At 38.9% G+C, this 12,747-nt stretch overlaps 2 protein-coding genes across 4 annotated transcripts; one reads left to right on the top strand and one right to left on the bottom strand.

Moving 5' to 3' along the window:
* Nucleotides 1-71: 71 nt before the first annotated feature.
* Nucleotides 72-3,340, top strand: LOC108038787 (ras-related protein Rab-8A). Its single transcript, XM_017115624.1, has 5 exons — nt 72-680; nt 1,855-1,915; nt 1,982-2,186; nt 2,525-2,665; nt 2,741-3,340. Exons 1-5 carry the CDS (start codon nt 557-559, stop codon nt 2,831-2,833), a joined length of 624 nt encoding a protein of 207 aa, XP_016971113.1. The 5' UTR covers nt 72-556; the 3' UTR covers nt 2,834-3,340.
* Nucleotides 3,341-4,419: 1,079 nt separating this feature from the next.
* Nucleotides 4,420-12,533, bottom strand: LOC108038784 (bifunctional 3'-phosphoadenosine 5'-phosphosulfate synthase). 3 transcript variants are annotated; one of them, XM_017115618.2, is made up of 4 exons: nt 12,180-12,533; nt 7,512-7,626; nt 5,540-7,065; nt 4,420-4,935 (listed from the first exon to the last, which is right to left on the bottom strand). In XM_017115618.2, exons 1-4 carry the CDS (start codon nt 12,219-12,221, stop codon nt 4,729-4,731), a joined length of 1,890 nt encoding a protein of 629 aa, XP_016971107.1. In that variant the 5' UTR covers nt 12,222-12,533; the 3' UTR covers nt 4,420-4,728. The 3 variants fall into 3 exon arrangements, with proteins under 3 accessions (XP_016971107.1, XP_016971105.1, XP_016971106.1); XM_017115616.2 differs by lacking the exon at nt 12,180-12,533 and adding an exon at nt 9,969-10,247; XM_017115617.2 differs by lacking the exon at nt 12,180-12,533 and adding an exon at nt 8,669-8,900.
* Nucleotides 12,534-12,747: the final 214 nt, after the last annotated feature.

Genomic DNA, 12,747 nt, shown 5'->3' with positions numbered 1-12,747 from the left:
AGCTGTTTTTCCCCAAAGCCTATCGATAGGCGATACTTGAAAGCCAGTGATGGACAACAACTCTGACACCACCAGTTGTTAGCCAACACTGCGAAGAATCATATTTTTTGTACGGGCGTAATTAGAAAGCAGTAATTGAGTTAATTTCCACGTCCTAACCACAACAACAATTCGTACACTCGCTCTGCGAAGCGAGCGCCCTTGCATTTTCCCACCGGAAAATCCGCCGCGTTGAAAGCAAACACTCGGGCGCAGACAAAAAATCTTAAATCTACGTCGCCATTTTTGACACGGCTCCTAAATCGAAAACACAACACCAACACACCCAAAAAGAGCTGCGAAGAGAAGAAAAAACTATACGATTATACACGATTACGTCTAGGAATATTCGAATAACATTCAACAGCACGCATGGGTAGTACTCGTGATTAGTGTTATTAGCAAAGAATCACTTAATAAAGGAGTACAGTACATCACCCTTAACCCTTACCCTTGCCATTACCATCATTATCGGGGAGTTTGTGAGGAACGGCAACTGTGATCCTACCGCAAAAAAATGGCCAAGACCTACGACTATCTGTTCAAACTGCTCCTGATCGGCGACTCAGGAGTTGGCAAGACCTGCATCCTGTTCCGATTCTCCGAGGACGCCTTCAACACGACGTTCATATCCACAATAGGTGAGTGAAACGTCATCTCGTCTCCCCGATTTTTAATTAATTATGACACCTCTTGGTTCGCATGAACTCATTCGGAATTCGAGCTTTAGCAGGCCCAGTGACTCATGAGCTAGCGTTCTCCTCTTTTTATTTTGTACTATATTATTTGTCATAATTATTGCAGTTTTCGGGGGAGGGGCCATTTATAATGAATTTTCCGTAAACAACAGACCCAAAACTTGAAAATCCGGATGTCTCTACGTTATCTCAGCTAAAGATTCACACCCGCATAGGAAGTCGAACAGAAATAACTTTCAGACTCACCCAGAGTCTTTGTACTTTCCCAGCTCTTATCGCCCAAGAAGCCGGATTGTGTGATACCGAGGTTTGCCCATTAACTCACCGAATCGGGAGTGTTGTATTAACCCCAAAGACCAGTGCTTAGGGAAAGGAGGAGTCTAATCGGTTGTCCCTAGACAGTTTAAGAACTTTTCTAACACACAATACTTAGAGTGAGATAAAACAAAATCAAGTTAAAAATAATTGTAGCTCCCAGACCCTTATTAATAGATACGTTTCAAAAATGATTCCCCTTTAAGTCAAGAGAAACAAAAAAATAAATAAGATAATAAATTGCAATACTCTCAAGATTTCAGTAAAACACTGATATGACAAAAAGAACAAAGGCTTTTGTTACACAATAAAGTTTTAATTAATTACTATCGAATGTATTTTGAACGCTCAGTTGATGGTAATAATTATTTGTACAAGAAAACTTCGACTTATTAAAGGGATTATTCGCGCGGGAACAACATTTATTATATTGACAGTAATAGACAAAATTAATGTAATTACCAGAAAAGGAAAGCTTTACTCTAATAGTTATTATTTTGCATGTACAGTGTACTTGCTGTACTTGTAAACACAAAAGTCGAACGATTCCCATCCCTGCTCGTGGCTAATAATTGTTTATTTTCGTTTTTGGCACGTTTTTCTTGCGACACTTCCAATTTTGGGGCATTTACTTAACGACATTGTTTTAATCAATTGCGTGGTTTGTCGGTTTCTGTGCTTCTCTTTGTCTCTCTGTAATGCGACGTCATGGGCTCTGAACAAACAGGTTCAGCAGCTTGCCAAATTATTCAAATTAATTAGCGTGCGTGTGTGTATGTTCTCATCCGTTTTCTCTTTGCAGGTATCGATTTTAAAATTAGAACAATTGAGTTGGATAACAAGAAAATTAAGCTACAAATATGGTAAGTAATAAAGAAGTCAATCTGGAATTTATTTTTATTAATATTGATTACTATTGAATTTCCCAGGGACACTGCCGGCCAGGAGCGTTTTCGCACAATCACCACGGCCTATTACAGAGGTGCCATGGGCATCATGCTGGTATACGATATAACCCAGGAGAAGTCCTTTGAGAACATCAAAAACTGGATCAGAAATATCGAGGAAAACGCCTCCGCCGACGTCGAGAAAATGCTGCTGGGAAACAAGTGCGAATTGACCGATAAGCGACAGGTAAGTTTATGATTCTGAACACTGGCTGTATCAATTCGAGGTTAAATCAGTTGGCGGTTTTCCGTATACATTTTGATCAAAAATCAAAGATATATAAACAATTAAAAGACATTTTGTAGAATTACTTATACAGTTTAACAGCAATGTTTAAATAAACTGATATTTGATTATTTGTCCTTAAAAAAAAAAGTAGACCGGGTTCCCAATGCAATTCTAAACAGTGCTTAATTCAAATTTAACATAGAGTTGAATTCCTCTTTAGTTAGTGTCTGCGTTTTACATACTGGAGATTAAAATTTGAATTAAGTGATCATTTTAAAATGTTCTCCCCATTACAGGTTTCAAAGGAGCGCGGCGAACAATTGGCTATTGAGTATGGCATAAAGTTCATGGAGACCTCCGCAAAAGCCAGCATCAACGTGGAAGAAGCCTTCCTCACCCTAGCCAGTGATATCAAAGCGAAAACGGAAAAGCGGATGGTAAGTGTTTTGAGGGGGAAGCCCGACAAAGAGCTTTTGCTAGTGGCCAACTACAAATTTCTTTTGTGTGCACAGGAGGCTAACAACCCACCCAAGGGCGGCCATCAGCTGAAACCGATGGACAGTCGGACGAAGGACAGTTGGTTATCCAGGTGCAGTCTGCTTTGACGTGGCAACTTGCTTTCGGCACTGATGCGGCATGGTGGAAACGACTACGGGGCAGTAGTTTATGGTGGTAACTACGAGATAGTAGTTTTCTTAACTCTTAGGTTCAAATAAAGCCGGGACCCCAAACAAGCCAACATTAACTGACATCTAAATCAACCTTAAACATCAACAGCCGGCTCTCCCTAACCGAAAAAACGCGATAATGGAATAGAAAACAAATTGCATTATGAAACAGTTATTAAATAAAGTATATGACGTCATCGTGTACGAAATATACCTAGGAATGATAATATATATATATATATATACGTATATAACTCAGTTTAAAAAAATCCAGCGATAACGTAAAGCGAAGAGCAGCCAATCCAACCCGCCCGCGTCCTTCTCGAAGAGGTTTTAGTATTTACGGAATTATGATTTTCTCTAGCAGCCATGGTTGTTGTCGATTTGTAAATTATTACTTGTAAAACAAATATATATGTACTATGTATGCATATGATTAGTTCACGTGCCCTTGTTTTGCTCATTGCTTATGTGTACTTTCGATCGATTTACCAGCCCTTTGCCATTATGCTTAGGGATACGGAGGATGTCCAGACGCACAATTACCCAAATTGTACTCCCCGAATCCCAATCCCCTTACTTTACATCCTAAATGTGGTAGTATCGCACAGTTTAAGGGTGCTTTAATATTATTATTCTTCTTAATCTTCACACACATTTCATTCGGTTAGTTCGTACTCTATTTATTTTTTCTTTTCCGCACACCACACAACTCTGTCAATAAAACCGTTACATCTAATAAATAAACATTAATGAAGATTTGCAGACGAGGTCACCAATTAAAGGTAGTATCGAGTAAAATCGATCGACAGCAATAAACAATTATGAACACATACACAGCGCAGTAAATAATGTGAAATTAAATGATAACTAAATGCATATTTGATATTAATTAATTACTTGTAATATTAATGATTAAACGTATACAATTTTATAAAAATAAATCATGTGCAAAACCAAAGAAAGCTAGTTCTTATTGAGAAGGCTTTTCAAAATCTGTTTCGTAGCGGGAAACTTTTGTCGTTGTTCAATTTAACAGTGGATAACGCTCTGTTAACACATTTATGTCAAAAAACTTAAATGCTATATACGGAAAAGGATCTTGTCTATATAAAATTATTTGCTATTTAATTTCTGGTCACAGTCATAATAGAATGTGGAAAAAAGGGACATAAAATTGCCTAGGGAAATTGTTCTTGCCGATCATATCTACTTCGATATGGTCCAGTCTCTTGTAATTTTTTCCATATATCGCTAAAGCAAGACTTTTTTCGAGTGTTTTTCAGCCTCAAAGTTTAGCTCTTTCACGTTTATTATCTAATGCCATAAAACCACTTTCCTTTTTTATTTGAAAAAAATGAGGTTTATATATAGTGGCTGCCAGGAAAATATTTTGTATAGTTTTGTAATGCCCTCAGAAATTATGTTTAAAAGATTTGAGCATTGGCCCCAAATGCGAAACTTTAAACTATGTATTTTTGACCGAAAACTTTAGTGAGTTGAATAAAATTGCTCCTAACAGATAATTATTTAAATATGTATTTAAAAACAGTTTACAAAATAGCTGCACGGCATTGAGCTTAAGATAAACAGAGAGGGTGACTTATGTGTAGATACAAATAGATTGTGTAGATACAAGTAGATTGTACGATACGAACATTTAATTAGGAGGACCGCAACATACACACGCAGGAAGAGGTCCGGATTTGGGTTAAAAACGATGGACAAATGGTGGTAGGTGATTAGTGGCCATAAAGTGGGATTATTTATAATAAGCACAGAAGCTATAACTAGGAGGAATTGCACGTTGAAGGTCGGGTCCTGGCAGTGTGTTACGCCTGCGGCAGGTTCTGGTAGTAGGTGGCCAGGATTTGCCACGCCTCCGGCTCCATGAAGCCGTCCGGCGGACTGGCTCCGGTCTTGGCCAGGGTGCGCATCTTGGTCCCCGAGATAAACTCGAATTCATCCTTACGCTTAGGTTCAAAGAAGGCCATCTTACTGGTGCTCTTGTCGTAGGCAGCAACCCGGAACGGCAATATCTATGGAGTAGTAATAATTTTCTCAACCGTTATCAAAACATATATATATATTTCAGTATTAGTATAATTATGATATGAGTTTTCAACATGTAAATCAGCAGAAGTATTCTTAATTAATTCATATACTTATTTAAATCAAGATCTTTCAAAAACAATAAAATTGTAACTGTATTAATATGATGTTACAAAATGGAAAACGAATGCATTATTATAACTCTAGACGTCACGTTAAAATGCATTACATTTCCTAGGCATGGGCGCCTTCAAAATGTAAGCATGTGCCAAATCGAAATTCGATTTACACAATCTACTTGTACTATTTTTAGTTCCTTAAACTATATCCAGCAATTACTTTCTACTTTCAACCTTTTGCTGCTGGGTGTTCTATTTACCAAGGCGCTTTGGAAAGCTAAAGCTAGCAAGCAGTATGTATTGTTTATTTACTTCAACACCACAAATTCGCAGATTTAATAAAGCTGTTGTGTACCTTTTACTATCTCCAAAATAGGAAGATGAAAAGAGTATATAATTACTTTGGCAAAAATTCTAAATATATTTTGATAGATGATTTTTTGAGTTATACTAGTTGGGTTTCCCGACTTACCTCCATGCTGTCCAGTCCCTGGGCCATTTTCAGCACTCGCGCTCCATGCGTGGCGTCGTAAAGGTTGCCATCCGGGTAAGCCTCCTTGTCCGGATGCGGCATGCCCGCCGGATCGCGGCCCACGATATAGAAGTTTGCGCCGGCGTTCATGCGAGCCTTGGCGTGCCACTGCACCTCCGTGGGACCGGCGTACATCATTGGCGAGGGGAAAATGGCCAGCACAGTGTCTTCGCGGCGGAGAACACCGGCATCGAGGACGGCCTGGTGCTGCTTCATGCGCACGTCTAGGGGCACGTCGTCGTCTTTGGTCCAGCCACCCAGGGGGTGGAGCAGCAGAACCGGCTGCTTGAAGCCGCGATCCAGCAACTGGCGGCGAGTGTCCTGCATGAGGAGTGCATGCCCATTGTGTATGGGATTGCGTAGCTGAAAGGCGAAGATGGCGTCGGCGTTAATCTCCTTGAAACGACGCCTCAGCTCGTTGGGAGTCAGCCTATACTGATCCAGACCGTCCTCCCAGCGAATCCGTTCGATCACAGCCAGATCGCCGCCGACCAGATAATCTCCGGACTCGAGGACCTGCTTGCTGTATGGATGATTGGGATTGCTGGTGCCGAACTGACGGGCCAGCCGCTCCTCCTTGCGCTGGTAGTAGAACTCTGGACGGCGCAGAATAGCCACCGGTTTGCCGTTGTATTTTAGCGTCAGCGATGAGGAGCCATCCAGACGATCCTTGTCCGCCTGGCTGGCACTCAAAACGATGGGCACCGAGTGGTTCTCGCGATAGGAACCATCCAAGCCGCTCTGGAGTGTGTTGAAGTGCAGCGTCTGCAGGTACTCGTCCTCGCGCATGAATCCTCGGAGTGGATAAGCCCATCCTTCGGCCAGTACCTGCACCCACTGCAGCTCCACGGTGCTGATCTCGATGGCCTGGAGCGAGTTGGCCTCGTGACGCAGTGCCTCCGTGGCAATGGATTCGCTGGGGTACAGTTCCGGCAGTTGATCCACGTCGCGCAGTGAGCGCGGAATGATGCCCTCCTGTTCGAGCAGTGAAACCAGCTTTTGCGTCGACTCCTGGACAGTGTAGCCGTGGGTGTTGACCACCAATTCCGGCTTCTGCGGCCGCTCGTACTCCTGCGTAATACCCGTAAAGCCCTTAATAACGCCCTCGCGAGCCTTCTTGTAAAGTCCCTTCACGTCCCGCGTTTCGCACACGTCTAGCGGAGTGTCCACGAATATTTCGTAGAACTTCAGGCCCGCGTCCTTGTGGATCTTGCGCGCCATTTCACGATCGTCGGCAAAGGGGGACACAAAGCTACAGATGGCCACCACCCCGCTGTCAGAGAACAGCTTGGCCACCTCGCCCACGCGGCGGATGTTCTCCTCACGATCGGCGGGCGTGAAGCCAAGGTTCTTGTTTAGTCCGGTGCGGATGTTGTCGCCGTCCAGTCCGTAAGCCGGAATACCTCGCGACACCAGGTACGCCTCCAGCTCGAAGGCGATCGAGGTCTTTCCAGCACCACTGAGGCCTGCAAAAGGATGGCAATAAATGTATTTTTTAAATTTATATAGAATATTATCTACTTTAAATTCTACTTTACAAAACCTATTCTTCTCCGCTTTGGTGTCTAAAATATAGCTAATAATTTAAAAATTAGAATTAGAAAGGCATTTTTAAATTTAAAGTACATCCGTATTTCTTGGAATTGACAGCATACTAATGCTAATTTAGAAAACAAAATCAATTTAAGAATTAGATTATACAGAGATCTTGCTGAAAGTTGCAAGTTTTTTTTTGCAAAAATTTAAAAATTTTAAAAGAATACTCGTTGGGTATTCAAATAAATGTAATACAACTTTGCATTTTAGACTTAAATAAATAAATGCATTGATTTATTTCCATGATAGATATGCATATGATCGCTTTTTGCAGGATTAAGAAACAAATAATAATGCTGTAAGGATATGGTCTTACCAGTCAGCCACACAGTGCATCCTCGGAAGCCCCGGCACAGCCCCAGATTCTTGCCGCGCGTCTCCCTGGTGACATGGTGCTTTTGCTCGGTCACATTCGTCGCCACCTGTAGGCACTGCAAACAGAAAAAAGCGAAAGAAGAACAATTTTGGTTTAGCTTTCGAAATTATCATAAATTAATATTCATGTCAAGTTGGGATGGCGATGAATTCCGCCTCGGGCCCCTTGGCGGGTCTTTTAGCTTTTCAGACGGCCACAAAGCCAAAGTCAAAGCTGAATCCAGAGCCGATGGCAAGTCATCATCGAAATAGTTCGCTTTGACCCCAGGGCGATTCGTGCTGAGGTCCAACATTCAGTTTGTTGACCTTCCGCTGGAGCTTGAGTGTGCAGAATCGCGAATGGAATTACGCGATATGGTTAGAACGCAAGGGTTTGGGTCTCTATCTCAAAGTGAAAAGTTAGCAAATATTTGCTTTTTCTTGGTAAATTGCTTTGAGTTTCAGTACTTCCAAAAGACGTATGCATTAAAAGTTTTAAAGATATTTTAAAAACTTAATAATCACTTTCTGTGTATGAAAAAATGCATTCATTTCTTACGTTGCATAACTTATAATATATTTTTTTTCTATATATTTTTTAGTTTGATTGTTATTTAGTTAATATGAGAATAATGTGTTTCTAACTAAATATTTACTCCCAAATTTTTCTGAATAACTTACAACAATGAAAATGCATTATAGATTTACATTCAAATTAAAAATTAAGTTTAGTCTTCACAATACAATCTTTTTGTGTACCATTTTATTTACCATTTCATCGAAAATCGTAAAAATTTGAAACAGAAAATGTTCCCTTAGTATTCGCAATAGTTTTGAATAAAAATCGTATCTATTTGGCGTTCTTCGTGAATGGTTTAGATGTGGGTCACTGTGCTAGATTGTCACTTATATGTATTCCTTTCCCCGTTAATGATATCACTTCCATAAAGACAACCATTTCTTGCTCACGTTTATTGAGCAACTTAATTCAGATTTAGGTGTTTAGTGGCACAATAATTTAGGTTATTTCATTCTTTATCCCTTTATTGCCCTTATTTTAACAACGAAGACATACTTCTAAGTTGTTATTAACTTTTTTGTACGCTTTGCTAGCCTTACCCTTCTCTTAATATGGGGATAAAATCCAATGGGCGGATTCGGCATTGTTTTCTTTGGAATATTTTGCAATGTACAGGGAGCTATTACTTTATTATTCGCTCAGTTACGGTTCGCACTGATAGCGGTGCGTATCCGATATTCAGATTGCGTTGAAAACGAGCTCACGGATGTGAAAAAATATTCGTCATAGACACGCGACGAGCGATGAAAACGAACTGAAAGTTTTTAATAATATTTACGCCATTATATGGCGCACTCTGACTCCATCGCTACTGGAATGGAGAGTGGAACTCACAGAGAGAAAAAGAGGCGGAGAGATCGCCCTCAGATCCGCCGATTCATCTCGCTCTGAACTCTCGATCGGCGGTCCACGCACGCATCATTTACACTCTTAAGACTCATGTGAGGAATATGGGGAATGTTTGCACAGTCTTTCCCTCGTTTCTTTCAATTTTAATCTCCCCCTTTCTTTGCCTTTTAAACCCCTTTATATACTTTTGCAGGGGTGCTTCTCACGGCTATGCTCGAAGCTAATCATTGTCTCAGGCTGTTAGTCCGGCTCTTAGATAAGCTTTTAAAGTACGCCGCATATTTAAGCAAACCATTTTACACACTGATAAAAAGGCCAGCACATGGAAAAGGGCTTATCGCCTTCCATATTTGATACTTCTTAAAAGCAGCAGAAATACTGCCAAATACTCCTACACAAAAATGATTTATAATTTATAATTCTTTATCGCTAAATTTTATCCGGAAAGTTTCTACAAATAAAACAATAGAGACGAAATGGAAAATGCCAACCAAGAAGTCAAGACTAATACAAAGAGGTTACTAAACATACGGTTCATTTGAAGACGAATCTCCATCTTTTTAAAATTGTGCTGATTTAAACATAGTGGATTAATAAAAATGGTTTTATATTTATTCAGATCTGAAATGGAGTTTTCGAGCCGATGTTGGATATTAATACCTACTGAACTAACTGAAAAATTCCGAATTTTTTAATAGATAAATAATTATATTAAAGTTTGGGGTTTTTAATGTGCAAATATTCTTTTTGCTTTCAGTGCTAAAGATTACCTAATAAGCAATCTAACAAATCAACTAAACTGTAAGGATATGCCTTTAAGTTAACTTTCTAGATTTAATAATTTAATTACAGCTTTAAAAAATGTATATAAGAATTCGGTATAAATAGAAATCTGCGACTTTTTGTTTACCTGATAAGATGGTCGTCATAAGAGTATTTAGCAAACAAACAAAAAAAACACTAAAAACACTTCATCCGAATGGAACTTACCGCATCTTCTGATTTTTCCACATTTGAGAGGCAGCACTTCGTGGAAGCAGCACTGCCATTGTTATTGTTATTATTATTATAGTGGCCAAGCGAATTGGCACATCGGGTAAACATTTTTCCCCAAACGAAACGAACTCTTGGCAGGTGAAAAGAAAGCGGGAGTCGAACAATGTACTCTTTGATAATTAAACAAGTGAGAGTTTTCGAGCCACACCGCAGAGCACCACAGCTGAAACCGAAGTCAAACGCCAAAAACACTGAACTTTCTCGACGAAGCTCGAAACTGCAACTAAAAATCCACGGGCTGCAGTCGAGGCGAAGACCGAGACAGCTACGTTGGCACTTGGCCGAAATAGAGATCCACCTAGGAACTTGTTTATGGAGGGTTTAGCTAACAAACTCCTCATAAGTAGACTCAAATTTGCATTGTTTTTGTTGTAGATAAAAACTGTCGTTTAAACAGCTAAGTACACTTATTTTGAAATGTAGGTTTAAATAATATAATTTGGGGATTTACTAAGATTAACAATAGCTTTTGGAACAGTCGAAATAGGTTACGAGTACCAAAAAAACTAATAATCATAAAACCCGAAAATTGCAAAGTTTTTACTCGACTTTATAAGTCTTTATAAAAATAAACATTGTTGCTATTCAGAGTTATCTGTTTTGTTTTTCTCGGATATTAATCAAGATAGTAGTAGTATCTTTGGATGAACATTGCTCAATCAGCACTATTTCAAAAGCCATTTAGTTAGGTAATCACTATAAATGATTAAATTAATGACATTTAAGTTAACACGTAATGCAATGACGGATAAAAGTAAAAACCATTAAAGCCAAATGTTTATTTGCGCTAGGAAAAACAAACTTATCACTATAAAAATTGCTTGAATAGTAAATTAAAAAAAATAAAAAAAAAAGGAATGGGCTTTATTTATGGACTGTGGGTTGAAACAGTTCTGAAGCACCCCGGATAATATTTTCTTCGGAGTTGATCTGCCGCAAAAGTGTGATTCATATATGTGTCAAAAAACAATATCGCGAAATGAAGATACAGCGAAGAGTTGTCACTGTGGTCATTCAACCTGCAAGAGAAGCCGGGTTGTTGGCCAAGTTTTCAACTACTTTTGACCAGCTCCAACAATGTGGCTTATTCGTGTTCATGACTTAAGCGCGACTTGTTTACAATTCGCTGATACCACTTTAGTCTCCTCGGAAGACTTTCTTTCTATTTTGAACCTGTTTCAGCAAAAACAATAACACTTTTTGTGGTAACCAGTTGTTATCAAGGAAATAGTTGAATGTTGCATAAGGCACTTTAAGAGTCTTACATTGTTTCAAAAACGGTAAAGATTATTTGTGATTGCAAAAGGAGTCATTTAAATGGGCAGTAAAGACTAATATTACATTTTCTTTTAAGTGCAATTTTCACCACATGCAGGATTTATACTCATACTGGAGTGATATGAAAAATGATTTTTTTAAAACTACTCACTAGATGTTATTCAACAATTTTCTGTTAAATAACTCCCTTTTTATTTTTTTTGTTTTGGGTATCAAAGTGATAATTTTAATATTTTTTGAAACTCATTTAAATGTCCGGAATGCTGTGATTTGCCTACATACATGTACTTGTCAACAAATTAAGCTTTTGAAATAGTAAAATGCAACCTCTGCATTTTTATTCGCATGTTGGAAACGCTTCTGCTGAATCAACAATTTACAAAATCCTCTTCAAACTTATAATATTTGCATACATTGTAGCTAATCATTCCATTTGTATTTTGACCGCACAATCTAGGAAATTATATGCTTATAATCTTATCAATTGCCGGCATTCATTATAAAGTTTGACCAAAGTACTCATTTGATGCTTTAGGTAGTCAATTGCGAATGAAAACTGGGTTAAGAAGCACATACTTATAGTAAAAGATAAGTCTAGGAGGGGAATTCTGGCATTACGTGTCTTTCGGATCCATATGGAAAAACATAAGGGTAAATAGTTCGAGCGGGAAACGTAAACAAAGAGTTTTGGAACTGCGGGACAGATGAGATCTGGAGAAATTGTCAAACAACCTGCGGCTGTTCAAATTGAGTGATAAATTAAGCATTATATTTCACATCTGGAGTACAATTTTTTCGGCACACTTGTTCAAATAGAGCTAAAGTATATACGTTTTTTCGGGACAGGTCCACTTTTTCCGTACTCACCGTCTTCTGACGCTTTTTACTGCTCTCCGGCACTTCGCTCATTTCCGGATTGGAATTAAACTATGACTATGACCCACTAAAAAAGCACGTCCTCTTCGCGAGCACTTGCAAACAATACTGCGAAATGTATCACTTCGAATCGAATTTCGGCCCAATCGATGAATGAAATGTGCCACGGACGCGGTTTGTGGGCGTTTTTTACGGTTTCTACATATGTATGTAGGTGTTTCGCTCGTGGCAGCTAAAGACTTGCACTAATTTGCTTAAACTTTAGTTCTAACTAACAAAACGTCTACAATATGCCTACGAAAAATGTATTATTTCTAATTCACATGCACACAATCGCCCACGCACACCAGTGCAACAATCGACGCTCAGCTGATTAGAGATGTGCAAGAATTCGATGGTTACGCGAAGGAAATAAACCAAAAAATTCAGAGTTAAATACAAAAAATAAATAAACATTGGAAAAGCTTTCGTTTTTAAAAAAATTAATTCATTTCTTAAAGACAATATTTTACAAATTTAAACAATTTTTTAGATTTCAAGAAAACGAATGTAAAATATA

This window comes from Drosophila rhopaloa, unplaced genomic scaffold (assembly GCF_018152115.1).
Source record: "Drosophila rhopaloa isolate 14029-0021.01 unplaced genomic scaffold, ASM1815211v1 contig_163, whole genome shotgun sequence".
Lineage (NCBI taxonomy): Eukaryota > Metazoa > Arthropoda > Insecta > Diptera > Drosophilidae > Drosophila > Drosophila rhopaloa.
The sequence above is the reverse complement of the archived record's forward strand: the minus strand, read 5'-3'. Positions and strand labels throughout refer to the sequence as shown.